The sequence below is a fragment of the Lutjanus erythropterus genome, chromosome 19 (genome assembly GCF_056507025.1).
Source record: "Lutjanus erythropterus isolate fLutEry1 chromosome 19, fLutEry1.hap2, whole genome shotgun sequence".
NCBI classification, from domain to species: domain Eukaryota; kingdom Metazoa; phylum Chordata; class Actinopteri; order Lutjaniformes; family Lutjanidae; genus Lutjanus; species Lutjanus erythropterus.
The window spans coordinates 2,883,514-2,911,148 of NC_139335.1; the positions used below are offsets into that span (position 1 = coordinate 2,883,514).

Here is a 27,635-nt window from a genome sequence, read left to right on the forward strand (position 1 = left end):
TGTTCAATTGTTCATTACAGTGAGAAAAAAAATACAGAAATACAAGCAGAGCACAGAGCCTCTGCACATACAGCCATCACAGACTTTTACTTGGTAGTGACGAGATAAAAGATATAAGATAAGATGTTCTGGTGTTAATGCAACGTGTCACCAGGTCGCCTAATTTAAACTCCAAAGCTCTGTTTTATTACTTTTTAAAAAGGAATCCTAAATTTTTATGGTAATTTCAAACTGGTAAAACTGATACTTTTATTTACTTATTTTCCATGACCTCTCAAGGCCCACCTGCAGGACCTTCATGGCCCTCTAGTGGGCCACGGCCCACACTTTGGTAATCGCTGCCTCATTAAATCTCTACTGATCACAAAAGATGGGACATCAGTTAAGGAAGAATTTACATTAACAGATTTACTTAAAAGCAAAATAGAAGAGTGTTATAATTTCAGTATTTTATACAATATATTTTGATCAGCTGAAAGTTCCTGCAGTTTGATTCAGTACAGCTCTTACCTACAATCTTATTTTTGCTTTATTTTAGTCTCTTTTTTTTCTTTTACAGGATTTAGTTTTTTGCTGGGCTTTTTAGCATTTTATTGTTTCTATACAGGGATGCGTAACATGTACTATTATACATTTAATCACATTATTGGCTTGTTAATTTTTGACATCATGTTTGACTGTCTATTACACGTGTGATCCCATCATAATATAAACATTTTATACATTTTTTAGTCAGTTAGTTGCTCTGCTTGCACTGTTGCTAATATTAATATGTTTTTAATGTATGAATCCATGCATTTATCAGTTTTGTCACTGATTGTTTTCTTTTTATCTTATCTGTAATTTCCTAGTTTTCTCCATCTGGGATTTACCTTTTTGTTTTCTTAAATAAAAACACCCACATGCTCATATTAATATGGCTGTAAGTTATTTGTGTATTTTAAACATACAAAAATAATTTTTTAACTACTTATGAGACAGTCTGATGCCTCTATATGACCTACAACAGCTAACAATGTGGTTATTTAGTTATTTTTATCCGTATTCTTTAACTGGTTAGTCAGTTAAAAAGAGGCAGGGGAGAATTCTCTTTAGCTAATTTTACTTTTTACATTTTATTTTGTGGTTATGGCAGAGGAAAACAATGTCGCTTTCGTCCACAAGGGCCTCCAAAATCAACATGAGAAAGTTCCTCGTAGTAGCTTTAATCTTTTTCTCTTTTGTACACTGTTTGTCGCTGAAGCAGCTCAGTTCTATCACAGAGCTCACTAAAAAATGACCCCAGCTCGTCATATAAAACTTAGTGATTAAGCAATTAATCATGAAAGTGTTATGGTCTCCTGTTCTCACTGTGCATTATGGCCACAGCCCACCACCACTTCAGAGAAATGATAGGTTTGTGGTCTTTGGTTCGTTACTGACTGGAAAGCCAGCCTGACTTTCATGTTGTCACTAAGTTTTTGAGTTTGTCTGCAGACCACCAACTCCTCCCCCTCTGTGCCGGGTCTGCTCAGTATCGATGAAGCCGTTGAACCACTTTGTTTTTCCTCTGTTCTCTATAAGACCACTGCAACCTCACCCCCTCACCACCTCCTTCTCTGTTTTTTTTTGTTTTTTTTGCCGTTTAAACGCAAAGCACAGATATTCCTGCTCACAGTCAGTTTCACATATGCAGTGTGAACAGGCGAGACGAAGGTGAGTCTATGTGCTCATTTTGAAATATACTTTCACTTTATTTAAATATACGAACGATCTGTGAGCTGTTTAATTTAGCACTAAGTTATTAAGCATCCAGTTTACTTTTTTGTGCTGTTTGTAGTTTTAAACATGCAGGGAGCTTTTATACTGTAAGTCAAGTCCATGCATTCATAGAAAACATTTTAAAACCATGGTAACTAAAGCAGTCTTGTAGTTGTGATATTTGTGGTGATCCAAAAGCAGGATTTAAAGAATGACAGTTGGCTGGAAATGATTACTAGTAAGGACTAAAATGTTGAACAGTTTGGAGGGCAGCAGTGGAAAGTGTTTGGTCACTTTTGGGTTTTCACAGAACACAGAATGGAGATGAGGAACTGCTCAGATAAATTGGAAAAAGAGACCTGAGATACAAACTTGTTCCAATATGTGCAGTGCTTTTAAAACACTCTATTATTGAATACCTGATTCTGATTGATTGATTGATCAATCATCAGACCTTTGCTATGGATGCACTTCTAATCACAAACTCTGGAGAAGCAAAGAAAATCATTTTTAAATCAATAGTTTGTGTCAAATTATTGATCTTTTTGTTTTTAACTATGAAGCCATCTATTAGTACAGTCATTATTGCTACGACGACGGGGTGGTGCAGGACCTGAGTCAGTCACCTCAGGGCTTATTCTGCAATAATACATTATCCCTTTCATAAAATATTCTCAAAATAAATTCTGTATTTTATTGGACTCTTCTTGATTCGAGTGAGAAGATTTGTGACAAACCGCATGACAGACTGACTCACAGAAAGAAAGTTACAACAGTTAAGATCATTATTATCTTACTCTTTCAATATTTGTTTGGGTTTTTTTCATTCTAAAAATATTGATATTGGATCTATATAGGATGCTTATGTTACAGTATGTTCTTTATCTAGATAGATCTGATATTACACAATGATATGAGTTTGCAGCACAGTGAAAAAAGTACATGCATGGATGAGTATAATGAGTATAAAGTATAATGAAAAAAAACAACATACAGGGAGATAAAAACATGTAAAACAGTCTCCTGATCCCTGGAAGACAGATCTTATTTTCATAATAGCTCTAACATGAGAAACACTTTTCATCATGATAATTTGTTGAATCTTACACTATTTCATGTTGAAGATCATTCGGGCACAGACCACTGAAGGAAACTGAAAAATGAAGGGTTTTGACTATTTAAAAATTCTGTTTTCCCCTTTTCAAAACACGGTCACTAGATACCGATTTAATTAACTTTTCCAAACTTTTATTTATCTCTAAAATTCTTGAAAAAGTTGTCACTCACCAGTTCCTACAACTGTTTGAGGGTTTTCAGTATCTTTGATGAATTTTCAAAGCTTTACTCACAGATCTGATCAACACACGAGACTAATACTAATTTTAACACCTGTTAAAATATGTCAGATAAATGAAGAATAACACAGAATTTAAACCCCATGTCTGCATTTTATTGGTACTTTTTAGAACATTAAACATAAGTATTTTTTATTTTTTTATTTTTTATGACCTCTCGAGGCCCACTCATCTAAATAACCTAACCTCCCTACATGACTGCATAGCTTCTGTCAGCAACTAGATGTCTTAAAACTTCCGTCCATCCATCCATTTTCTGTAACCGCTTATTCCATAAGGGTCGCGGGCTGATGGAGCCTATCCTAGCTGACATTGGGCGAGAGGTGGGGTTCACCCTGGACAAGTCGCCAGTTCATCACAGGGCTGACACATAGAGACAGACAACCACTCACACTCACATTCACACCTACGGGCAATTTAGTGTCACCAATTAACCTAGCATGCATGTCTTTGGACTGTGGGAGGAAGCCAGAGAACCCGGAGAGAACCCACGCAAACACGGGGAGAACATGCAAACTCCACACAGAAAGGCCCCGCCCCAGCAAGCCGGGGGATCGAACTCGGGCCCTTCTTGCTGTGAGGCGGCAGTGCTAACCACTGCACCGTCTTAAAACTTCCCCCATCTTATGTCTGATAAAACTGAGGTCCTGACCGTTTCACTAAGGTCAGTCACTATTTTGACCACCGGCAAGAATCTTGGTATCTTCTCGACCAACACTGGAACTCTGAACACCGTATCACCGATCTAATTCAGTCTTGCTTCTTTCAGCTGAGAAATATCACAAAAACAGAACCTGCGTTGTCGTGTCCTGTGTGTCCTTGAGGTCTGGCAGAGGTGTTGAATGACTTCCTTCCTGGTGGAACTTTCACAAAACACCGTGGAATGTCATGTTTTCTAAAATGAAACCAACAATGGGGCAGAGAGACGCACCACAAGAGACAGAATCAAAGGGAGACACATGAACATTTATCACTTGTGGCTGAAACTGATCTATTGAATAGATAAGACTACCGCAAGACATTACCCTGACTAAGAACCGCATGATTATAGATTTCTCTACTTGTACAACGTAGCATGACATGCATATGAACTGCATGTCTGTGTCAACTCTGTCAACTCTACAGCAACATTACACATCCAACCTTAGAGATTACTTATTCATCTTTACATCAGTTACTTCATTTTTCACAGTTACCTTTGTACATATTGTTGATAGTATTTAGTGTTAGTTTTTTGTATGTAGTGTATTTGATAACTACCTCAGTATCCTAAGGCCTATTTGCATTAGACAAGTATTATTATTATTAGTGTCGTCTGTGATCTAAATCCTGTGTGAATCTGCCGTATCAATAATTTCTAAAGAAAAAATACTAATTTTAATTATCTTTATTTTGCCAAACACAGGGATCCTGTGACAATATTATTTTCATGCAAATCAGCATTTTGGTGATTTGGGGTCATATTTTTGTCTGTTGTCAGACAACTGAACGACTACAAAATTTGATCACGGGTCATAATATGTTGCAGAGCAACTAGTCTGACTCAGTTTTGGTTTCGGGCAGCACTCGCTATCTACATTTTCAAAGTTCCTGGGAAAAAACTACACCCTCCGAGCTGCAACCTACACAAAGTGGCAAATGTGTTTTAAATCCATTTTTAATTAATTAATGACCAGTGACCAAGTAGTGATCATGTACTAATTGACTGCTTCAATCGCTCATGTTTAATTAACTAAAATTATTCTTTCTCAGGATAAAACAACAGTTCGCATCCATCGGCCACCTTGACGTCAACATGTTTCGGTTAAATGTTTGCATCCTTGCAAGCCTCATGCTGTCCCTCCCTCAGTGTTCACATCAATCATGCATAGATGGGACACCCAAACAGTGCACAGAGGCAGAATTTGCTCCAAGCATCAATCTGGCCGGTGAAGGCTTCGACATCACCAAAATGGAACGGAAGGGAGCCTTCGTGATCGACATGAATCAGTGGAAACGAAAGGACAAGAAATGCACCCTTTGTAGCAACCCCTACATGGACAACATAAAGCAAAAACTCCCCTTGTCAGTGGTGGACTGGAGGGCGAAGCAGTCCTGCAGCATGACGGTGGCCAGTAAACTCCACCGATCCAGCGAGTCTCTGGTCAGTTCCAGCTCCTCTTCGGTGGAAAATAACTGGGAGGCCAATCTAGATGTCAGTGTGGGTGAAAAAAGTGGCCAAGTGATGCTCGCTGGTACAAATTCTAAATTGGCTGAATACTCCTTGGGAAAAACAAAGAATGACAAGTTCAGTTTCACAAGTCAGAGCATGTCCTGTGAGTACTACAGGTAAGAAGATGAGGACTGAGATGAAACTTTTCTCCACACACTCCCCTAGTCCTGATAATAAATGTGATTCTGTTATGCACTTGTTTCATACTGGTCTATCTTTCTTGTCTTGTAACAGCTACCGAGTGTCCAACACTCCCAAGTTGCACAAAGAATTTCGCGAAGCCGTGAAGCAGCTCCCCAAAATCTACAGCCCTCAATACAAACAACGATTCTACAAATTGATCGACAACTTTGGCACCCATTACATCACCAAGGTGAACCAAAATGATGAAAACCAAAAGCAATTTCATCAAAACAATCAACACAGTGTCAAAATTATAACACATTTACTTATGCAGCGTGTGTTAAAATGTTTAATTCCAGGTGAAGTTGGGAGGAAGTGTTCAGTCTGTGACCAGCATCAGGCAGTGCCAGGCCAGCCTGCAGGGCCTCAGCGTGGAGGAGGTGCAGATGTGTCTGGAAGTTGAGGCGTCCGCCAGCATCAAAGCTACAGTTAACGCAAAATCAAAACACTGCCAGCAGGACGTCAACAAGATGGAAAGTCAGTCATCCTTCTCTGGCCTCTTCAACGACAGGTACAGAACAATTTCTCATATAGTTTGTCACTATAAATGACTATTTGCAGCACCAGGTCTTCCGCAGGTCTTTAACCAAATCACTTCTCTATAGGTTCACTGAAATAAAGGGCGGCCATACCACAGAGCCAGACCTTCTCTTCTCTGCTGACAAAGATCCATCAGCCTACAAAGAATGGCTGACAACACTGCCACAGAATCCAGACATAGTTTCGTATTCCCTGGACTCACTGCATGAATTACTGCCCACTAAGAACCCTGCAAGGAAGAACCTGCGCTCTGCCATCAGCCATTACATCCTGGAGAAAGGTCTGTGGAGGAACTGCAGTGAGCGCTGTCAGGTCGGCATCAAGAGCGACTCCAAGGATCCCTGCGTCTGCCAGTGCCACAATGACCCGGCCGTGAGCCGAGACTGCTGTCCAACCCGTAGAGGCATGGCGCGGGTCATCATAACCGTGCAACGAGCGTCTGGTCTCTGGGGAGACCATTCCACAGCCACAGATGGTTACGTAAAAGTGTCCTTCAATGGGGTGATGGTCCATCGTGCTCCTGTCATTAACAACAACAACAACCCGCACTGGGCCACGGTGGTTGACCTGGGCGATCAGGATTTGTCGACGGGACATAAAGTGAGATTTGAAGTGTGGGATCAGGACAGCGACTGGGATGATGACCTGTTGGGCCAGTGTGAGCAAACTCTCTCTGCAGGAGTCAAGGAGGATCTCTGCAATCTGCAGTATGGCCAGTTCTTCTACAAATGGGAGGTGAAATGCGCTCCGAGCCTGAGTGGAGAGTTATGCACGGACTACAAACCTTCACCTATGAGTCAGAATCTGAGGAAGCTGTACGTGTCCCGTCATGCCCACCCTGTTCCAAAGGCTGTCCTGCTGAAGATGGGCGTGTTTGTTGATGAAACAAGCTCACAGGGAAACCAGAGTCTGAGTGGAGAGGGTCACAAGTTTGATTTGATATAAGACCCATGTTTGACCGTCACTCACTCTTGAGAACTGGGACAAAACAGTATAATTTTTAAAGTTGTTTTGGTAGGACATGATTTGTCTCGATTCTCAAGAATGGGTTACTTTACTGAGGCTTACACAGAAACATTACTCATTTAATTAGGTTTACTGATGAAGTTAATTTATGCAAAACCCTTGACCCATAACTGACACCCCTTATTAAACCTCTACTGAACATAAAAGGATGAGTCTGGTCAGGAAGAACTGTTCATGTGTTGACAAAGCAGCTGCAACTCAACCATGGAAAACGTCTGTAATATTTAGCATGTTCAGTTTTGTTTTGGTTTAATTCACATTTAATTTGAAGTTGCACAATTTACAGATTGTCTAGACTGAATGATTTGTGTTCAGCAGAAGAGTGTTGTTAACGTAGGCCCTCAGAAACATGAGCAAAAGATGTTGAAATGTTTAAAATATATTCATATATGAAGTGGCAGTGTGTCAGTAGCAGGCGAGACGCTTTTGTTGTTTTTATATACTTTATCTACACATTTGTCTACTATATACTGATCATTATACTCCAGACACTTTGAGAGGACAGCAAAGCATTTACAATGCACTCTTAGAAATAAGGGTTCCAAAAGGGTTTTTCCTGAAGGACTGAGGTTCTACCAAGAACAATTTTTTTTGGAAGAACACATTTTTGAAGAAAAGTTCCATCAAGGGTCCTTTTTTATGAGTTCTTTAGGGATTGTTAAAATCCTTGGATTTCTTGGGGGTTCTTTGGGCCATAATATAAAAGATGTAGAACCCCCCGGGGTGGGTTCCCGATAGCACCCTCAGATGATGGAAAGATTCTGAATTGAACCCTCAGAGGGCCCTTTTCTGCCAAAACAGCTCTGGTTCCTACTTTCAAGATTCTACAGAATAAGCCATCATTTCCACCAGTTCTGAGAGGAACCACTGCAATCAACAGAGGGTGCTGCAAAATGACCCATAGAACATGACACCCCGAGTTTGGTTCCCAAAGAAAAAATCTGCTGTTTTGAGGTTCCAGACCAATTTATCTTTGGCAGAAACCCTGTGAACGGTTCAAAATTCTGTTCACAAAACAGAATGGGGCCAGTTCCGCTTTGGTGGGAAAGGTCTGAGAGGGTTTTCTGGGTGAAACCATCCACAGGTCGTTCTAGGAATAACCCTTTATGTTGAGTTCTAGGTAGAGCACCTTTCTCACAGGTAGAGCACCTTTACTTCTAAGAGATCAAAAGGTTACTAACTCATGTCAGTTTGATACAGTGCAGCTTTTACTTATAATGTTATTTATGCTGCATTTTTACACATATTTCTTTATTTGCAGATTTAAAAAGAACAATGCAGATTTTATGTTTTGCACAATAACTTTGTATCATTTTATTATATATGCAAACAGTTATGATATCTACTTATGCGTTTTATGTATTTTAATCAAGTCATTTTTTGTTTGTTTTTGAGTAAAAGCATAATATCCAAACTGTTCGTTGTATTTGATGTTCTTCTTATTACTTTTAGTTTTGATTTGAGTCTTTGTGCTCGTGTTTCTGTTTCTCTGTTCATCTCAGGCAGTGTTGCCAAAGATGAGAAAGGATGTGGTAAAACTTCCTGTGTGCGGATGAGGCTTCGCAGACACTATTAAAGAGAACAGTGTCTGCAGGTAAACATGATGTAAAATGTTTTTACTCAGAAGCTTCCACTGAGCATCATTTGACACAGACATCTCTTGATTGAAACGGTGAAATGATCATTTTAATATTTATTTTAAAACACAGAGACAGTTTTCTTGCACTTGACATCTATTTATGTTCATCAATCACCTCCAGTTTTTTCAGTGTTTACAGAACAAGACTGGTGGGGCAATGCAGGCTTTGGACCAACAAGACAAATAGACATGGACAGCAAATGTCCATTAACAGAGAAAGACAGAGGGGTTAAAAAAAAAAAAAAAGACAGACAACACAACAGGGCAAAATGGAGCGAAACACACAAAAAGCTTTGGAAACACATTATACTGAATACATTATGGAAAATGATCCATGTGAAGAAGTCCAGGTCATTTGGATTAGCCTAGTTAAAGACAGAGACAAAGAGGACAGAAGGGAGAAAAAAGAAAGAAAGAAAAAGCATCAGGACATTTTGATGAATGCAATTGGTTGATGACAAACACAAATCAGCAGTTAGCTAACTACTTCAATTAGCCCTGCAGCTAGTAGAGATGTAATAAAATATCGATTCACTTGAGTGTTTTATGATTCTGTATCATAATATTGTGATGCATGCAAAGATTTGTGAAAACTACCGAATGCTAAATAGCAGCGTTGTTGTCTATTTTCATTGTTCTGATTGCATGAACAAGTTAACTTAGCTCAGATTTTATGCATGTGGTGGTGTCTTCTTTACAGTGTGACACTTTTCCTAAAATTAGATTGTTCTTTGTGCATCAATCGTAAACCTGCTTCCATTCTTACCTGTGTATCCATTTCTAATGCCACCGTTCCCTCCGTTGACCTTGCCCAGATAGTCCTCTGTGAAAGGATTGACTAGGTTAAGTTTAGTTAATGTGCTCAGAAGAAAAGTGCAGCAGTAAGAAAAAACAAAGGTCTGACAGCTAAGTTAAACCTGTGCAACAAAGGCTTTTGACTTTTATTAAACAACTCAGCAACTCACTTCACAGCCGACTCCACTCCACTCCTTGAGTGGAAAATAATCCATAATGCATGCAGTTGTACTCTTTGTGTGCAAGCAATATAAGTAAAAGCACATGTTCAGGTCATGTAAAAAGGACTGTGAGTAAAGGGTTCATTCTCCAATATATAATAATAATAATAGCGTTACCTCATTTGTTTTAATTAAGAAAAAGTGCATATTTGCAAAGCACAATAATATTGCAATGCATGCAAAAACGTACAATAATTAGATATGAGAGATATTTTGTGGCACAGGAGAATGTGCTGTCACTGTTGTATTATGCAAGAAGATATGGCTAAATTCCATCTCCACACTCTTATTGGTACTATACATGCTCTGGTTGCAAAAACCAAGATGGCAATTCCCGTAATCCCAAATTTTGGGTTTGAAAACATTTTTTCACAAAACCAATGGGTGACGGACATCATGGTGGCTCTGTCCACTAAGAACCTCTCTGTGGGACTGCACCAGTAAACTGACTAAAGTTCAGCTTACAAATCTCTCATGTCCAGATATACTTTATGTTCTTACCGTCCAGTCCAGTATGATAGTTCTCATAATGAACCTGAGTTGGTCCTGCAGGAAACAAAAACTCAGATGGTCAAACTGACTCATTTTTCTTGTCTTGCTTAATCATTTGTCTTGCACAGGCTATAAATCTGACTCTTGCATGGAAAGCCACATTTGACAGAAGTCTGACTAATAATGTGACAGAGGGATGAGGTCATGTCAGCATTGCTCACCAGCTGAGTGCAGTCCTGCACCTCCTTCAGTGACAAGCTTTTAAACATCAGAAAATAGACTGATACAGAGCTCTCTGTGGGGAACTGGAGGAGGTTGTTTCCCTTCAGTTTCTCAAAAAAAGGAGATTTGACTGAAATGTGGTAGACATATATTTTTACCTGCATTTGTGTACTTCTTTTATGCTGCTGTTTATTAGATAATAAGCCACTATGAACAGACTTGAACCTTTTTTGTTTGTTTGTTTGTTTGGCTGTTCACATTGGGCCTGATGCAAGTTTTTGTATTCTTATCTTAAATTTCTCTCTTTTTTTTCTCATATTAAGGGCTTGTATGAACATATTACGTCAGATTCAGCAAACACTGCTAACTTCAGATAACTGTGTGAATGATCTACCTGTGTGTATCTGAGTGCACATGCATGAGACTTGCAAATTACCATAATTAACGCCCCAGTAATAAACGTGGAGGTCACTAAAGCCAGTGTTGATAATTTAATTTAGAAGCTGATGTGACCTGGAAACTGTCAGATTCATGAGCAGATGATAATGATGAGGAGGATGAAGAGAAAGAGAGACAATTTTTTTATGTCCAATTTTGTGTTTCTGCTATTTCTGTATGACGTTGTGTACAGTGTCAGAGACACGAGTGGTGGGATTGTGTCAAGAGTCGCTTCGGTGAGTAACTGATGTAAGAATTGCATGAATTCCACTATGACTGCATGGTCTGAGATTGTATTTAAAAAAAAATCAAGTATGTGTCAGATTTAGGACCGGTTTTAGAATCAGAATGGAAAAGATCAGACTCAGATGTGACATTTTCTGCTCACACTGTCATAAAATAAAAACAGATCTGAGTCACATATGAGCAAAAAAAAAAAGCCTTCAGTGTGAACATAGGATTATTCAGCCATGGTAAAGACATTCACGCTGTAAGTGCCTTCCACTGAACCTATTTCCATGGGTTAGTTTAGGTGTAACACTGTATGGCAGCCAGAGGAACATACAGTATCATCCTTAATGCTGCTGCATTAAAGATGATACTTACCATACGCCCCCTGTCCCAGTCCAGCATAGCCTCCTGTACTGAGGCCTGAAAAAATCAGAAAAACATAAACATGCAGATCAGACTCTGTTCACCCGCTAACCTTTACATAAAACTGTATGAAAAGCATCTACAGGAGCAGGAAATCAGAAACCACCAGATCAAACTGGTCAGCTTCTATGAATAAGAGACAATAGCTACACCCAGTGGATAAAAGACCACACTTCAGCAGAGGAAGCATGTTTCCTTCACAGGTTAAAGGGAAACAGCTTTCAGTGTGGATGTCAAGTTCATGTTGATGGTGTATGTAGTCAATCAAAGCAATATGATCCTCACTGTGGGCTATATTGACCAAAGACAGCTGAGTTCTTCTGCTGCAAAGGTTGTTGTTCCTCCTGCATCTAGTGACATCACTAAATTTGCAGAGCCTGCAGCTTTGCCGTTCACTTTGGGCCTCATGCAAGAACATTTTTGTATTCTAATCTTAAATTTTTTCTTGACTTTTTTTTATATGAAGGGCTTGTATGAACATGCTACGTCAGATTCAGCAAACGCCGTTAACTTCAGTCAACTGTGTAAATGATCCGCCTGTGCATATCTGAGTGCACGTGCATGATACTCGTAGATTAGCATAATTAACGCCCCATTAATACCATATAAGGCCATGTTTCCTGCAACAATGGGTGTCAGAAGCTTGGGCACAATGCATCCTGGTACAAGTAGGCACAGTTGCAGTTTTCTCTGTCAAAACAGCACTGAGGAATTAATTGCTTCAGTTCACTACATTTAACATCAGTGTTGACTGGACATCCACATGAAAAGTGCAGAATTTTTTATGTAAAGCATCTACGGGCATATTTGCCAATCCTGAGACTCAAATTTTGAATTTCCTAGACTTTGTTTCCTGCATTCTGGTGACTTTTAAAGAATAAAAATAACAAAATGATAAATGCACTTTTTTCAGATGCCTGCAGATGACCTACAACTGATGCTTGTCAGCTATAAAACTTAATGGGACCACAAAATATAACCTTATCCGGTCCAATTTTACGAATCCTTTTTCTAAGGTTACGTCAGTTAGGCTACACTGAGATAAGAAGTGCCCCTTTTCTTTAACATTTCCGGTAAGAAACATGAATTCTTCTTGCAATTTCTGTAATGTTTTTAATTATTTATTGGCTTGCTTTTAGCTTTTGTTTTTAATGATCTCAAACACAGTTTTAATGTTCTTTTAATGTTTTATTTTAATGTATTTTTATGTTCTTGTAAAGCACCTTGAATAGCCTTGTGTCTGATTGGTGTTATATAAATAAACTTAACTTGTCTTGCTTTCTTTCCATTACGTCTGAATTTTGCATTTAGCATTTCTTTGTGCCAGAAACTTCTTATGATAATGATCATCAAAAAAAGTATGAAAACAAATCATAAATTGGGAGAAATATGGGGGAATTGTGACCTCGGGAGGAAACCATGAAAAATGGCTGGCAAGTATGTCTGTGGGTTAGTGTCATCACCTGTTATGGGTTTCAGCACGATATAACACGTCAAAATTATTACCTGCCCTCTTTCCCGATTTTCTCCCAGCACCATCAGCTAATTCTGCAGAGTAACCATGGCCTGAAACATAGTTCTAATTAGCATTATGCTACTGACTGTTTGCACAGACTGAGTTCCCCCGAACCTCTCATCTTTTTTCTTCAAATGCCACTCACCATTGCTGTAGCCATTCCCATAACCTGTTGAGAAAAGAGGCTGTATGTTAAAACATTAAAAGCTGTATTTACCTGTAAGTGCTGAATTCAAAGCTAATCTTTTCAAGCTGGTGCTGTATTTGACATTTCTGAATATAACCACCACCAAAAGGAAACAAGGAATTGTGACCTCAGGAGGAAACCATGAAAAATGGGGAAAATCAGGAGGCTGGCAAGTATGTCTGTGGGTTAATGTCATCACCTGTTATGGGTTTCAGCACGAAAATTATTACCTGCCCTCTTTCCCGATTTTCTCCCAGCACCATCAGCTAATTCTGCAGAATAACCATGGCCTGAAACATAGTTCTAATTAGCATTATGCTACTGACTGTTTGCACAGACTGAGTTCCCCTGAACCTCTCATCTTTTTTCTTCAAATGCCACTCACCATTGCTGTAGCCATTCCCATAACCTGTTGAGAAAAGAGGCTGTATGTTAAAACATTAAAAGCTGTATTTACCTGTAAGTGCTGAATTCAAAGCTAATCTTTTCAAGCTGGTGCTGTATTTGACATTTCTGAATATAACCACCACCAAAAGGAAACAAGGAATTGTGACCTCAGGAGGAAACCATGAAAAATGGGGAAAATCAGGAGGCTGGCAAGTATGTCTATGGGTTAGTGTCATCACCTGTTATGGGTTTCAGCATGATATAACACCTCAAAATTATTACCTGCCCTCTTTCCCGATTTTCTCCCAGCACCATCAGCTAATTCTGCAGAATAACCATGGCCTGAAACATAGTTCTAATTAGCATTAAAGCTGCAAGCAGCGTTTTACGGGCCCTCGCACACCCGCGCCACTCGGGGGGCCGGCGGCCGCGGCCTCGTGGCAGGATTCGTCCCGGGCGAAGAGGCTCTGTGATTGTCACGGCCTTTTGACGTCTCCTTAAGGAATTCGATGCCGCTTACTGTCGCCGCTAGGTGGCGCTATGAGTATGTCTCCTGATTGGCATGTGGATGTGTTCAGACCGGGACTTCTATGACACCTGTGAAGTTTGGTGAGGATCGGACCATTTGCACCCAAGTTATAGCGATTTCGTTTTTCATGGCGAGACATCAAAACTCGACGCCACGGCCACACCGTTTAACGTTGACCAAATCTTTTAATAAGTTTTGATTACATGCTTGTCTAGATGGTACACACCAGTTTTGACGTCAATTGGAACATTTCTGTAGGAGGAGTTTGTCAAAATGCGACACGTGGAAAACGCCAAAAATGACCACTAAATTCAAAATGGCCGACTTTCTGTTGGGTTTAGCCTATGAGACCCTCAGACTTTTATGTGTGTCTGGGCATGATCTACATGTGTACCAAATTTCGTGAAGATCGGTGAAACCTGCTGAGGAGGGCGCTGTTTAAGGGGCGTGGCCAAGTCATATGGCCACACCCATCGACCCAACTCATGCCATATGTTCCGGCCTGGACTGTTTATAAACATGTGAAGTTTCAGTCAGATCGGACCATTTATGGTAAAGTTATAGCAATGTCGTGTTTCATGGCGAGACAAACTTCGCCGCCATGTCCCGGCCACACCGTTCAAGTCTGATCAAATCTTTTAATAACTTTTAATCACAATGTTGTCTAGATGGTACACAGTGATTTTGAACCCATTCTGATCAATCCTGTAGGAGGAGTTCGTTAAAATACGACACGTGAGAAACGCCAAAAATGGACGCAAAATTCAAAATGGCTGACTTCCTGTTGGGTTTGGCCAATGGGTCCAAGAGGCTTTTTTGTGCGTCTGGGTGTGATACATATGTGTACCAAGTTTCGTGCCTGTCGGTGAAACGTGCCGCAGGGGCTTCTGTTTAAAGGGCGTGGCCAATCTATTTGGCCACGCCCATTAACGAAACTCATATCACATGTTCAGGCCTGGACCGTTAACGCACATGTCAAGTTTCAGGCAGATTCGACTAAGTATAGTGAACTTAATGCTAATTTTTCATTTTTGGCGAAACATCAACTTCGCCGCTCCGTCACGGAAACACAGTGTGACATCACGGCACGATTTTCATAATACACGATTATCAACATGTTAAAGACGGTTTGACCAGATTTGAGTTGGATATGGTCAACGTGCTTGGAGCAGGACCTCAAAGAGTAAAACATGTCATTTCCTGTCGCCACCAGGGGGCGCTATGACAATCACAGAATATTGTGACATAGATGTGTTCAGGGCGGGACTATTATCCATCACAGCAAGTTTGGTGCAGATCGGACCATTTATGCTAAAGTTATAGCAATTTCGTGTTTTTTTATGTGGGTGTTGCGAGATATCAAAATTCGCCCTTCCGCAGCGACCGCGCCCTTCAACGATACGAAGATCTTTTAATAACTTTTGATCACACAGTTGTCGAGCTCGCACAAACCAATTTTGAAGTCAATTCGCTGAAATCTGTAGGAGGAGTTCGTTAAAGTACGACGTGTGAAAATGGCCAAAAATGACCTTATTTTGAAAATACAATTCAAAATGGCCGACTTCCTGTTGGGTTTAGGGGGTCACTCCAAGAGGCTTTTTTGTCCGTCCCGGCATGATACATATGTGTACCAAATTTCGTACGCCTAGGGCAAAGTTAAAGCAGGGGGCTTCAATTTTGAAAACTGTTAGGGGGCGCCGTTGAGCCATTTTGCCACGCCCCTTTCTAACGACCATAAAATATCGAATTTTTCGCAAGACCTGATGAGTGTGCAAAAATCTGGGACTTTTTGAGCCTGTTTAGGCCCTCAAAAATGCGATCTTAGGGGAAAAAGATAAAAAATAATTAAAGCTGCAAGCAGCGTTTTACGGGCCCTCGCACACCCGCGCCACTCGGGGGGCCGGCGGCCGCGGCCTCGTGGCAGGATTCGTCCCGGGCGAAGAGGCTCTGTGATTGTCACGGCCTTTTGACGTCTCCTTAAGGAATTCGATGCCGCTTACTGTCGCCGCTAGGTGGCGCTATGAGTATGTCTCCTGATTGGCATGTGGATGTGTTCAGACCGGGACTTCTATGACACCTGTGAAGTTTGGTGAGGATCGGACCATTTGCACCCAAGTTATAGCGATTTCGTTTTTCATGGCGAGACATCAAAACTCGACGCCACGGCCACACCGTTTAACGTTGACCAAATCTTTTAATAAGTTTTGATTACATGCTTGTCTAGATGGTACACACCAGTTTTGACGTCAATTGGAACATTTCTGTAGGAGGAGTTTGTCAAAATGCGACACGTGGAAAACGCCAAAAATGACCACTAAATTCAAAATGGCCGACTTTCTGTTGGGTTTAGCCTATGAGACCCTCAGACTTTTATGTGTGTCTGGGCATGATCTACATGTGTACCAAATTTCGTGAAGATCGGTGAAACCTGCTGAGGAGGGCGCTGTTTAAGGGGCGTGGCCAAGTCATATGGCCACACCCATCGACCCAACTCATGCCATATGTTCCGGCCTGGACTGTTTATAAACATGTGAAGTTTCAGTCAGATCGGACCATTTATGGTAAAGTTATAGCAATGTCGTGTTTCATGGCGAGACAAACTTCGCCGCCATGTCCCGGCCACACCGTTCAAGTCTGATCAAATCTTTTAATAACTTTTAATCACAATGTTGTCTAGATGGTACACAGTGATTTTGAACCCATTCTGATCAATCCTGTAGGAGGAGTTCGTTAAAATACGACACGTGAGAAACGCCAAAAATGGACGCAAAATTCAAAATGGCTGACTTCCTGTTGGGTTTGGCCAATGGGTCCAAGAGGCTTTTTTGTGCGTCTGGGTGTGATACATATGTGTACCAAGTTTCGTGCCTGTCGGTGAAACGTGCCGCAGGGGCTTCTGTTTAAAGGGCGTGGCCAATCTATTTGGCCACGCCCATTAACGAAACTCATATCACATGTTCAGGCCTGGACCGTTAACGCACATGTCAAGTTTCAGGCAGATTCGACTAAGTATAGTGAACTTAATGCTAATTTTTCATTTTTGGCGAAACATCAACTTCGCCGCTCCGTCACGGAAACACAGTGTGACATCACGGCACGATTTTCATAATACACGATTATCAACATGTTAAAGACGGTTTGACCAGATTTGAGTTGGATATGGTCAACGTGCTTGGAGCAGGACCTCAAAGAGTAAAACATGTCATTTCCTGTCGCCACCAGGGGGCGCTATGACAATCACAGAATATTGTGACATAGATGTGTTCAGGGCGGGACTATTATCCATCACAGCAAGTTTGGTGCAGATCGGACCATTTATGCTAAAGTTATAGCAATTTCGTGTTTTTTTATGTGGGTGTTGCGAGATATCAAAATTCGCCCTTCCGCAGCGACCGCGCCCTTCAACGATACGAAGATCTTTTAATAACTTTTGATCACACAGTTGTCGAGCTCGCACAAACCAATTTTGAAGTCAATTCGCTGAAATCTGTAGGAGGAGTTCGTTAAAGTACGACGTGTGAAAATGGCCAAAAATGACCTTATTTTGAAAATACAATTCAAAATGGCCGACTTCCTGTTGGGTTTAGGGGGTCACTCCAAGAGGCTTTTTTGTCCGTCCCGGCATGATACATATGTGTACCAAATTTCGTACGCCTAGGGCAAAGTTAAAGCAGGGGGCTTCAATTTTGAAAACTGTTAGGGGGCGCCGTTGAGCCATTTTGCCACGCCCCTTTCTAACGACCATAAAATATCGAATTTTTCGCAAGACCTGATGAGTGTGCAAAAATCTGGGACTTTTTGAGCCTGTTTAGGCCCTCAAAAATGCGATCTTAGGGGAAAAAGATAAAAAATAATAAGAAGAAGAATTAAAGCTGCAAGCAGCGTTTTACGGGCCCTCGCACCCCCGCGCCACTCGGGGGGCCGGCGGCCGCGGCCTCGTGGCAGGATTCGCCCCGGGCGAAGAGGCTCTGTGATTGTCACGGCCTTTTGACGTCCCCTTAAGGAATTCGACGTCGCTTCCTGACGCCGCTAGGTGGCGCTGTGAGTATGTCTCCTGCTTGTCACGTGGATGTGTTCAGACCGGGACTTCTATGACACTTGTGAAGTTTGGTGGGGATCGGACCATGTCCGCCCAAGTTATGGCAATTTCGTGTTTCATGGCGAGACATCAAACTTCGCCGCCACCTGACGGCCACACCCTTCAATGAGGGCGTAAATCTTTAATACCTTTTGATCACAATGTTGTCTAGATGGTACACAGTGATTTTGAACCCGTTCTGATCAATCCTGTAGGAGGAGTTCGTTAAAATACGACACGTGAGAAACGCCAAAAATGGACGCAAAATTCAAAATGGCTGACTTCCTGTTGGGTTTGGCCAATGGGTCCAAGAGGCTTTTTTGTGCGTCTGGATGTGATACATATCTGTACCAAGTTTCATGCATGTCGGTGAAACGTGCCACAGGGGCTGATGTTTAAGGGGTGTGGCCAAGCCATTTGGCCACGCCCATCAACAAAACTCATATCACATGTTCAGACCTGGACCATTAACACACATGTGAAGTTTCAGGCAGATATGACCAAGGACACTGAAGTTCAGGCCACTTTTCTGCGTTTTGGCGAAACATCGACTTCGCCGCGCTCTCGGCGCAACGCCGTTTGACGATACGTCATAATCTTCACAATATAGCATTACCAACTTGTTAAGGCCTCACTCACCAAATTTGAGTCAGATATGGTGAATGTGGTGGGAACAGTACCTCAAACTGTAAAACATGACATTTCCTGTTGCCACCAGGGGGCGCTGTGACAATTATGGAATATTTTCATAGACATCTGTTCAGGGCAGGACTATTATCAAACATGTGAAGTTTGGTGCAGATTGGACCTTTTATGCTGAAGTTATAGCAATTTTGTTTTTCATGGCGAGAAGTCAAATTTCGCCGCCACCTCACGGCCACACCTTTTAACGATAGCGCGATCTTTTAATAACTTTTAATCATAAAGTAGTCTAGATGGTACACAGTGATTTTGAAGCTGTTCTGATTAATCGTGTAGGAGGAGTTCGTTAAAGTACGACGTGTGAAAATGGCCAAAAATGACCTTAATTTGAAAATACAATTCAAAATGGCCGACTTCCTGTTGGGTTTAGGGGGTCACTCCAAGAGGCTTTTTTGTCCGTCCCGACATGATACATAGGTGTACCAAATTTCGTACGCCTAGGGCAAAGTTAAAGCTGGGGGCTTCGATTTTGAAAAGTGTTAGGGGGCGCCGTTGAGCCATTTTGCCACGCCCCTTTGTAACGACCATAAAATATTGAATTTTTCACAAGACCTGACGAGTGTGCAAAAAACTGGGACTTTTTGAGCACGTTTAGGCCCTCAAAAATGCGACCTTAGGATAAAAGGAAAAATAATAAGAAGAATAATTTTTACAGTTTCAATAGGGTCCTCGCACCGGTTCGGTGCTCGGGCCCTAATAATTCCTTCAGTTTCAATAGGGCCTCGCACCGCCTTCGGTGCTCGGGCCCTAATAAGAAGAAGAATAATTCCTTCAGTTTCAATAGGGCCTCGCACCGCCTTCGGTGCTCGGGCCCTAATTATGCTACTGACTGTTTGCACAGACTGAGTTCCCTGAACCTCTCATCTTTTTTCTTCAAATGCCACTCACCATTGCTGTGGCCATTCCCATAACCTGTTGAGAAAAGAGGCTGCATGTTAAAACATTTAAAAGCTGTATTTACCTGTAAGTGCTGAATTCAAAGCTAATCTTTTCAAGCTGGTGCTGTATTTGACATTTCTGAATATAACCACCACCAAAAGGAAACACAATGTTCAAGAGAGTCCTCAGCATGCGTGTGAAATACCTGTAGCCAAAGCTTTAGCACTCAACACAAAGGATGGGCCTGTCTTAACTGAGTATCATCTCTCCTGTCAGTGACGGCTTTGATGCAAATTCCCTTTGACACCAAACAGAATGAAGAATGATCCTCGGCCATTGGAGGCAGACAAATCACGTTTCAAGGTTTCAAGACACTGGAAACCACAATAGCCTTGTCACTAAGTAACTTGGGGTCTTATGAAAAATAAAATAATAATTAGAAATTATTTTCAAAGACCCCCTCCAGTGAAAATCACATTTTTAACCCTGTTAACATGGTGTCTTATTTTGCAAAAAAAAAGACATATCAGACACAATTTATTACTTCTTGCAGAGCATTTTATATTTAAAACATGGCTGGAGGTGGACTTTGATTCAGTTTTGTAATATTATCACATAAGTTGGTAAGTTATCACAGAAATCAATTAAACTGCTTCAGACTCCTGCAGCTCCTTTGTCATTTTACTTCTCAGGACACAGGAGTTGCTGATCTAACTTTAGTTTGAATCTGAAATAACATGTTAAAACACCAATGTCAAAAACAAGGACGGAGATAGACTTGCTTTTAACTATGCGTTCGCATACGCATCATGGCTGCCTCACGTATCCTGTCTCCATTTGGAGAGAAGGTTGTGCACGTCCTCAGAAACTCAAAGGTGCGGTTGAACAGCAAGTATATCTCCGGCCTGACAAAAACAAAGTAACCGATCGAAGCAGTAGTCCAGCGACTCCTGTGTTCTGCAAGATAAAATGACTGTTTTTTTTCAAAGGAGTCTGGTGACTTTGACGAGAGCATAGATGACGTCTTCAAGAAATGGTCTAAACAGTAAAATGAGCTGGGGGTTTTTTTTGTCGCTTGCGTGTGTGTGACCAGCAGACCTGGAGCTTGTCCGCAGCTAATCTCACACACCAACACACCTGATCTGCCTAATTTTTTTGTGCACATCCATGACTGTTTGCTGAAGGACCTCTGTGATCCGCAGTTTTTGAAAAACCTTGAAAAACCTTTATTATCTAACCTGAACACAATATCCCAAGAACGCCTTGAGGGAATTTCTTCAAACTTGATACAAGTGACCACTTGGATTCAAGAAAGAGCTGATTAAATTTTGGTGGTCAAAGGTCAAGGTCACTGTTATTTTGGCCATAACTCACTAATCATTAATAAGAAACTCTAGTTTCTTATTCCTGTTTCATGGTTGATTTTTAAATTTAAATCATCCTGTATGTTGCCTTCACTGAAGTACACAATTAGATTGAATTTTTCTGTGCGTGTACTGTAGAATTTCCACTTACCATAGCCGTTGGCTCCTCCAGCACCCATGAATCCTGTTGCTCCTACCCCTGTGATAACACACATTCAAAACAAAAAGCATGGGATACAGACTCTCAGTACAGCGGCTTTTGTTCACCAAAAGACATGAATATTTAACTCGGGACAGATATGAAACGTGGAAAGCTACTGCAAAAACAAATATTTGGATGCTCTGACTTCCATTCATGTAAAAGAAGAGGAAAAGACATCCACAGAGGACAATTTCAAGATGACTGGAATGGTTTGTGAGTAATCCTTTGTTGTTGTTGTCTTCTACTTTTTAAAAGCACTATCAATTATTCACCAGAAAGGAAAGGAAGATACCGAACCTCTGCTGTGACCTTCAAAGAAAGGTGAAGAAGAACTCAGCCGCAGCTCTTTTTTTTTCTGGAAAGACTCACAAGCAAATGATTGGTTTACAAGGCAAAGTAGGAGTAACAGCTGAGGTTCTGCCGCGTGACACATGACCTGCTGTGTGTCCTCGGCTCCACTCACAGTCTGAATATTAAAATTCAGGTGTAGAAAAATCCTGATCCTCTAAACTTAAATTTATCAGACAAGCTTCTACATTTGCAGAGAAAATTCACCCCAAAATGAGAATGCGTAGTTTCCCTTTTATCTGTGGTGCTATTAATCCATCTAGATTGTTTTAGTGTGCGTTTTCAGAGACTTGAAGACCTCAGCATCAGTGTCTCTTTGCAGAAATCATAACTCGAGCTAATCCACAGAGGAAATGGGGATGAACTAACGTCCAAGTTTGCCAGCTGCACCACCCAGGTATCCTCCCTGTCCCAAACCTGTAGGCAGTAGGCCACGACCCAGTGTTTGGGAGTGACTGCATTACACCATGTTATCTACTTAGTTATTTTTAAAATCATAATTGAGAGCTGGGTTCAATTTGGATTGATAGCCAAACCTTTCATCTGCATTCTTGTAGCCAATAAGGCTATCTGCTAATGCAAACCAGCACATACAGACAAAAAACACCCCAGAATGCTGCAGGAGGCACAGCTTTGGCAACACATCCTCATCCCAGCTTGTCAGATACCGGTGTTTTGTCACCACCCTCTGGTGTCTGATACTGAAGCACCAGGTTTACCCTTTAGCGGCTGTATCTGACATGGCCAGAATGGCTTTTTAACATGTTATTAAAGCTGTAAAACGGTTGCACTTTGGTTAGGTTTAGGCACATAAAACTGCTTGGTAGAGGGTACCGACCATGTCTGCATGAGTTGCAGGGCAGTGACAAATTATCGGTATGTGACCTGCCTGGATATGTAGAGATCACTAAAACCCCTTTGACAGAATGCCTGCTATTGATAATAAATAAAACAGTTCTGAAGATGTTTCTTTGTTCAGGCGGATTGTCATTTGGTCCAGAGGTCTTGCAAGTTACAAACTTCGGCTAAACTAACAGGCTAGCACAGCTTCACTCGCTGAATCCAATACATCCAAAGAGTCCAAGGACACAAAATCCAAAGTCAAACTGTCAGAATGCTAAGGTACAGAAACATAGGTGGTCTGACTGAGGCTCTTGTTTTTGTACATGCGTGCAGATTTTCAGCACTCTTTCAGGACCCAAAAGCACCTGGACTGCAACACAGAGATACAAATTATTCAGAAACAATATTTTTTTCTTTTTTCCCAGCATGCATGGAAGATTTCTATAATTTCAGCCAAATAATGTTATATACACAAAAGACATGCAGGTGACTGTTTACTACTGGACAACTCTCCATTCAGAGTTATATCCCCTCTGCATCGTAGCCTATACACCAGAAAACTGATCCTCGCTCTCATAAGGACTCTTGTCAGAGGCTTCAATCTCATAGTGATTAAGGCTTGATGATTGCTATGATTCCTCGTCCAGGCAAAGCTGAAATTATACAAGGACACTGCACACGCTCAGCATGCCAAGCAATACATATACAGTCTAATGGATTTACTATTTATAGAACCACTGGTCCCTGCAGCTGCTGGCACATGACCTAGAGACCACAATCAAACTATCATAAAGCAGTATAAGCACTGTCGACACTTATTGGCATATCCTGAAGACCGCCACGATAAATACTGACTGGCTCAGGTACAGTAATCAGTTATAAAGTCTTTAAAATACAGGCAAAGGTACTCCAGACATTGTTACTTCCAGCTGTGTACTGTAGACGTGTGTGTTGATACTCTAACCGGATTGCCAGGTGTTCACAAATATGCACCAACACAGTGGGGGACCTGGGATAGGAACCATGTGAGGCTTGCTGGAATATATATTCAGTATAGCTTATTATAAATCATTTATTTGATATGGAATAAAGCAAGCTGACAAGAAGAATACTAATTTGGGATGATATTTATGAATATAAGGAACATCGTGGACAGTATGTTGGTCTTCGAGACGCTACTCTCCAAATGCGACAAACACCTGAAGAAATGTTACGGCTAAATTCCACCAGGCGCGGCAGTGTCACGTCACGGCTGCCAGAGCTGATCACAGCCATTCTGCACAGTGTTTGTGATTCCACCAGCAGCGACTCAGTGCGTCCCAGCAGCGGCTCTCTGCTTCAAATTTCAGATTGAACAGGCAGGAAGTCAAGCACAGAAAAGACAGGGAGAATACAGTTAATTTTCAAAATAAAAGACCCCGTGCAGACTCACGATCATAAAGACTATTTAACCATGTAGCCTGCTTATCCATGGTAGAAGCACAAAGAGCAAGAACATAACATAATCAGGCGGGCAAAACGCTCCACTGCTGAAATGTTTCTGCAGCGCTGCTGGTGGGGCTTGCAGCCGTGCGGAGGACGGATCAGAACCGTGGCACAGACGTGCCGTGCTTGGTGGAATCAACCGGTTACTTCATCAGTCAGGAAGAAAGATTAAAACAGAGGTGGGGAAATATGAAAGCAAATGAAAATTTAATGTCTTTAACTGATAGAACAATAGGACATTGTGATGATGTAAAAAGACAAAGCTTTGCTCTTACTTGGTGAATGGACATTCCACCCAGCCTGTCCTGGGATACTGAGAGGTTTAGACTTTGGGACGTCATGTTCAGCATGAGGAAGGTGTTTTGGTTTGGTGTTTGGTTTTTCCTGACCATTAGCAGGAAAGCCTTTACCTTGCTTCCCTTCCACTGAGGCGATGCCTAAACTTCCTTCTGCACCTGGAATCAGTGGTCCATATCTGACCCCTCCTTGTAGTTTTCCAGGCCCATTGGTGTCAAGCCCAAGATCTCTGACACCCTGCTTGTCTGCTCCAGCAGGAAAGTAGCTTTTGCTAGCCAGACTTTGAGGAGGAGAGAATATACTGCGTCTGGCATCTTGATTTTTTGAAGGAGGCAGTCGATAGTGTCCCTCTCCTTGAGGGTGACTCTGTGTTTCCGAACCCAAAAGTTTATGGCGATTGATTTCCAATACATCTGACAAATCACGGTTGGACCCACAATTTATGGTATGCTGATTCTGTTGACTAGATGAATCATAGTCTATTGACTTCTGTCCATGAGAGGAATCTTTACCCATACTTCTGATGAAGTCATCAAGAGGTAGTTGTTGTGTTGCACCTCTGGCGGCCAGTGTGGCTTCAAGGTTTGTTATGCCCCATCTTTCTGAGACCACAGGCTCATAACCTCTTCCTGCTAGTGCTTTACTCTGTTCATCAATGGGTGTCAAAGGTTTGAGATTTGATGACTTAATCACTGGATCAATGCTTTTGACCCCTCCTCCAAGTGGTGGTACAGTAGGTTTGAAGCCAGTTTCTAACTGTGATTCAGGAGCAGTGGCGCCAACTGTATTGGATCTCCCCAGTTGGTCCATTTCAAGTCTGCCCAAATCTGCTGTGGACGCACCTGGCGGAGAAATATGATCATGCATTCACGACTTCTTGGCAGCAGCGCCAAGATCAAACAGTGACCAACGGTACGCTGCTACTGCTTAAGCGGCATATGTTGATCAGTGGTGGTTTTCCACCAGCACATGTCGTTTCCTAATGGCAGGTTCCACTCAAAGGTCAGATCACTTTCAAACTGTCACCCTAATGCCTATGCAAATTAATTTCTCATATCCTGAGCAACGCACCCAAAGCTAATATTGGAGTTAGTCTTAGCTGACAGAGCTAAAGGATTAGTCTAACCACCGTAACCACCGAACATGAGTGGCATGTGCCACTCTATGCGCCAGCATATGCCACTGAAGCAGCAGTGGCATACCATCAGCCACCTGTCGATCTTGGCATCACTCCTTCTTGGTGGCTCAGAGACAACAGAACTTCTTTGAGGGTCAACAGCACACTGAAGTGGCCAGTGGCAACAGATTTACTGATCTGTCTTTCAACTGATGTGTGTATCAGAGCATTCAATGCAATACAACACATCATCCATGGAGTAATCAGTACTCAAATGGAGGTAATTCAAGACCAAAAACAGACAAGACTAAATCCATTATGGCCTGACATTGGTCCCATTTCAAAGGACAGAATTGTCACCATAATAAGGAAGTAGTAGGAAAGACATACTTCTCACTGAGTCAGAGCAGTGACTTCAACACATACATGACAACCAATTGTTGCCATCCCAAGTTGTTGAAATGCCATAAAAAACACATCAGACAAAGACAAGACACCCCTTGACTCAGACATCATCAGTGTGCGACAAAGACAACTGACGAATAAGGCTTAGAAAAACACTGATGCAACATAAAAGCAGAGTCCTGCAGCACAGGGCAAGTTTTAAAAGTCAAAAAAAGTTTTAAAACTTAAAAATATTTGCTGCTATGTTGAGATGATTCCAGATTTTTCTGTGGATATTAACACATTTGCTTGCATACTATAAGCAGGGTTTCAAATTTTGTGCATATTCCTCAATATCAATAGTTGGAAATGCTAACATTCCATTTAATCAATAATAATTAAGATACAAAACACATTTTTCTCATTTTTTTCTTGATTTTAAGTTTAAGTTTTCTTATTCAACAAATGGCTCTGCCAGAAAAAACTATGTCAAATGAGGTGTAATTACCGCCAATTCTAGATTATCAGTTAAATTCCTAGCAACGATTTATCGATTATGATTAATTATTAACATCCCTAACTATAACCCAGTTAATGTGAACCAGAAACAGAACCAGAACTGTGACCACAATAGATTTAAACCATTTTATGGCCCACAGTAACCTGGTAAATCAATCAAGTGTGTGTGTCAATAACTTGTTTTCACATTCAATTTAATCAAAGAAGTGAGACAAAAAAAATATTTAGCTTAGTGGAGCAAAGTACAGCTTCCACAGTTAACAGCGTCTCACCTTCATGTGATTATAATTGAGTTGTTTGTGTGTATTTAGTTTGCATAAACCTGTTTTCCAGTAGCCTCTTCAGCTTGTGTAAACCACAGCATTAAGTACTCCACACACACAAGCTGTCATTAACTTTGATCGACTCTCAAAACTGACAGTGTGGTAATAAGAGCTGGGCAACTCATGCAACATGCAAACACACAGACGAAACCCTGACGGACAAACATCAGCGTGAGAGTCTGCCCTGTGCACTCGAAATGAAAAAAGAGGAGCTGGTGACAGTATTGCAGAAGACATCTGTGACGTCATGCAAACACAAGCTGGCATGAGCTCGACATCGGCGAGGCTGCAGACGAATACGACACAGAACAGACACAGACTAACAGACACACAGACCACATAGGTTGCTGTGGTGAAGGTTTTTTTTTTTTTTACCATAAAAGCGATCCTTAGTCATCCATTTGTTGGGAGGCAACACTCCTATGGAAGGCGATGTTTTATATCCTAATGATAGCAGACAGGGGAATTGTCATTGATTTCACTCAACATGCTGACTGATGGAGACACCCAGGCTGACACTATGGACACCACTGTCACACTCACAGTTCACCCCAAACTCAAAAACACAAATTTTATCCATCTAGATAGTTTTGTTTGGAGCTGCAGATTTTTGGAGATACCAGCCGAAGAGATGTCTGCCATCACCACAGAAAATCTGTTTAATTTCAGTTCATATTTTTTATTTCCTTTAAAACAAAATCTGATGGGTGTTTACATAAGCAAGACTATTGTGTCCCAACCTTAAGTCCAGGCCCCCTTAGTGGGGCACCAGAAATCACAGGAGGTCTCCAAGACTCTGTCTGTTCTGAGGTCTTCAAAATCAGATTTGCACATGTCAACTAAAAACACAATTTTGGGGTTTGTACACTTTTTCCAAACTTAAACTGACGCTATTTTCAATCTTTTCCAGCACCTTACAGCTGTGGTAAATATGGCAAAATGATTATTCACCTTTTAA

At 41.3% G+C, this 27,635-nt stretch overlaps 2 protein-coding genes across 2 annotated transcripts; one reads left to right on the forward strand and one right to left on the reverse strand.

The window, feature by feature from the left end:
* Positions 1-4,881: 4,881 nt before the first annotated feature.
* Positions 4,882-7,723, forward strand: LOC146309026 (perforin-1-like). Its single transcript, XM_084743759.1, has 4 exons — positions 4,882-5,423; positions 5,542-5,680; positions 5,790-6,001; positions 6,096-7,723. Exons 1-4 carry the CDS (start codon positions 4,891-4,893, stop codon positions 6,973-6,975), a joined length of 1,764 nt encoding a protein of 587 aa, XP_084599885.1. The 5' UTR covers positions 4,882-4,890; the 3' UTR covers positions 6,976-7,723.
* Positions 7,724-8,720: 997 nt separating this feature from the next.
* LOC146309027 (uncharacterized) lies at positions 8,721-27,115 on the reverse strand. Its single transcript, XM_084743760.1, has 11 exons — positions 27,053-27,115; positions 24,313-25,176; positions 21,311-21,358; positions 13,606-13,629; positions 13,451-13,510; positions 13,179-13,202; positions 13,024-13,083; positions 11,470-11,514; positions 10,213-10,257; positions 9,462-9,518; positions 8,721-9,060 (listed from the first exon to the last, which is right to left on the reverse strand). The coding sequence occupies exons 1-11, from the start codon at positions 27,072-27,074 to the stop codon at positions 9,056-9,058; spliced, it is 1,254 nt and encodes a 417-aa protein (XP_084599886.1). The 5' UTR covers positions 27,075-27,115; the 3' UTR covers positions 8,721-9,055.
* Positions 27,116-27,635: the final 520 nt, after the last annotated feature.

Excerpts from the sequence above, each read along its gene's own strand:
- LOC146309026 (XM_084743759.1), top strand. The coding sequence starts at position 4,891 with ATGTTTCGGTTAAATGTTTGCATCCTTGCAAGCCTCATGCTGTCCCTC. Across the intron at positions 5,424-5,541 it reads ATGTCCTGTGAGTACTACAG|CTACCGAGTGTCCAACACTC; the intron begins GTAAGAAGATGA and ends GTCTTGTAACAG. Across the intron at positions 6,002-6,095 it reads TCTGGCCTCTTCAACGACAG|GTTCACTGAAATAAAGGGCG; the intron begins GTACAGAACAAT and ends ACTTCTCTATAG.
- LOC146309027 (XM_084743760.1), bottom strand. The coding sequence starts at position 27,074 with ATGACTAAGGATCGCTTTTATG. Across the intron at positions 11,515-13,023 it reads AAAATCGGGAAAGAGGGCAG|GCCTCAGTACAGGAGGCTAT; the intron begins GTAATAATTTTG and ends TGATTTTTTCAG. Across the intron at positions 10,258-11,469 it reads ACTGGGACAGGGGGCGTATG|GACCAACTCAGGTTCATTAT; the intron begins GTAAGTATCATC and ends TGTTTCCTGCAG.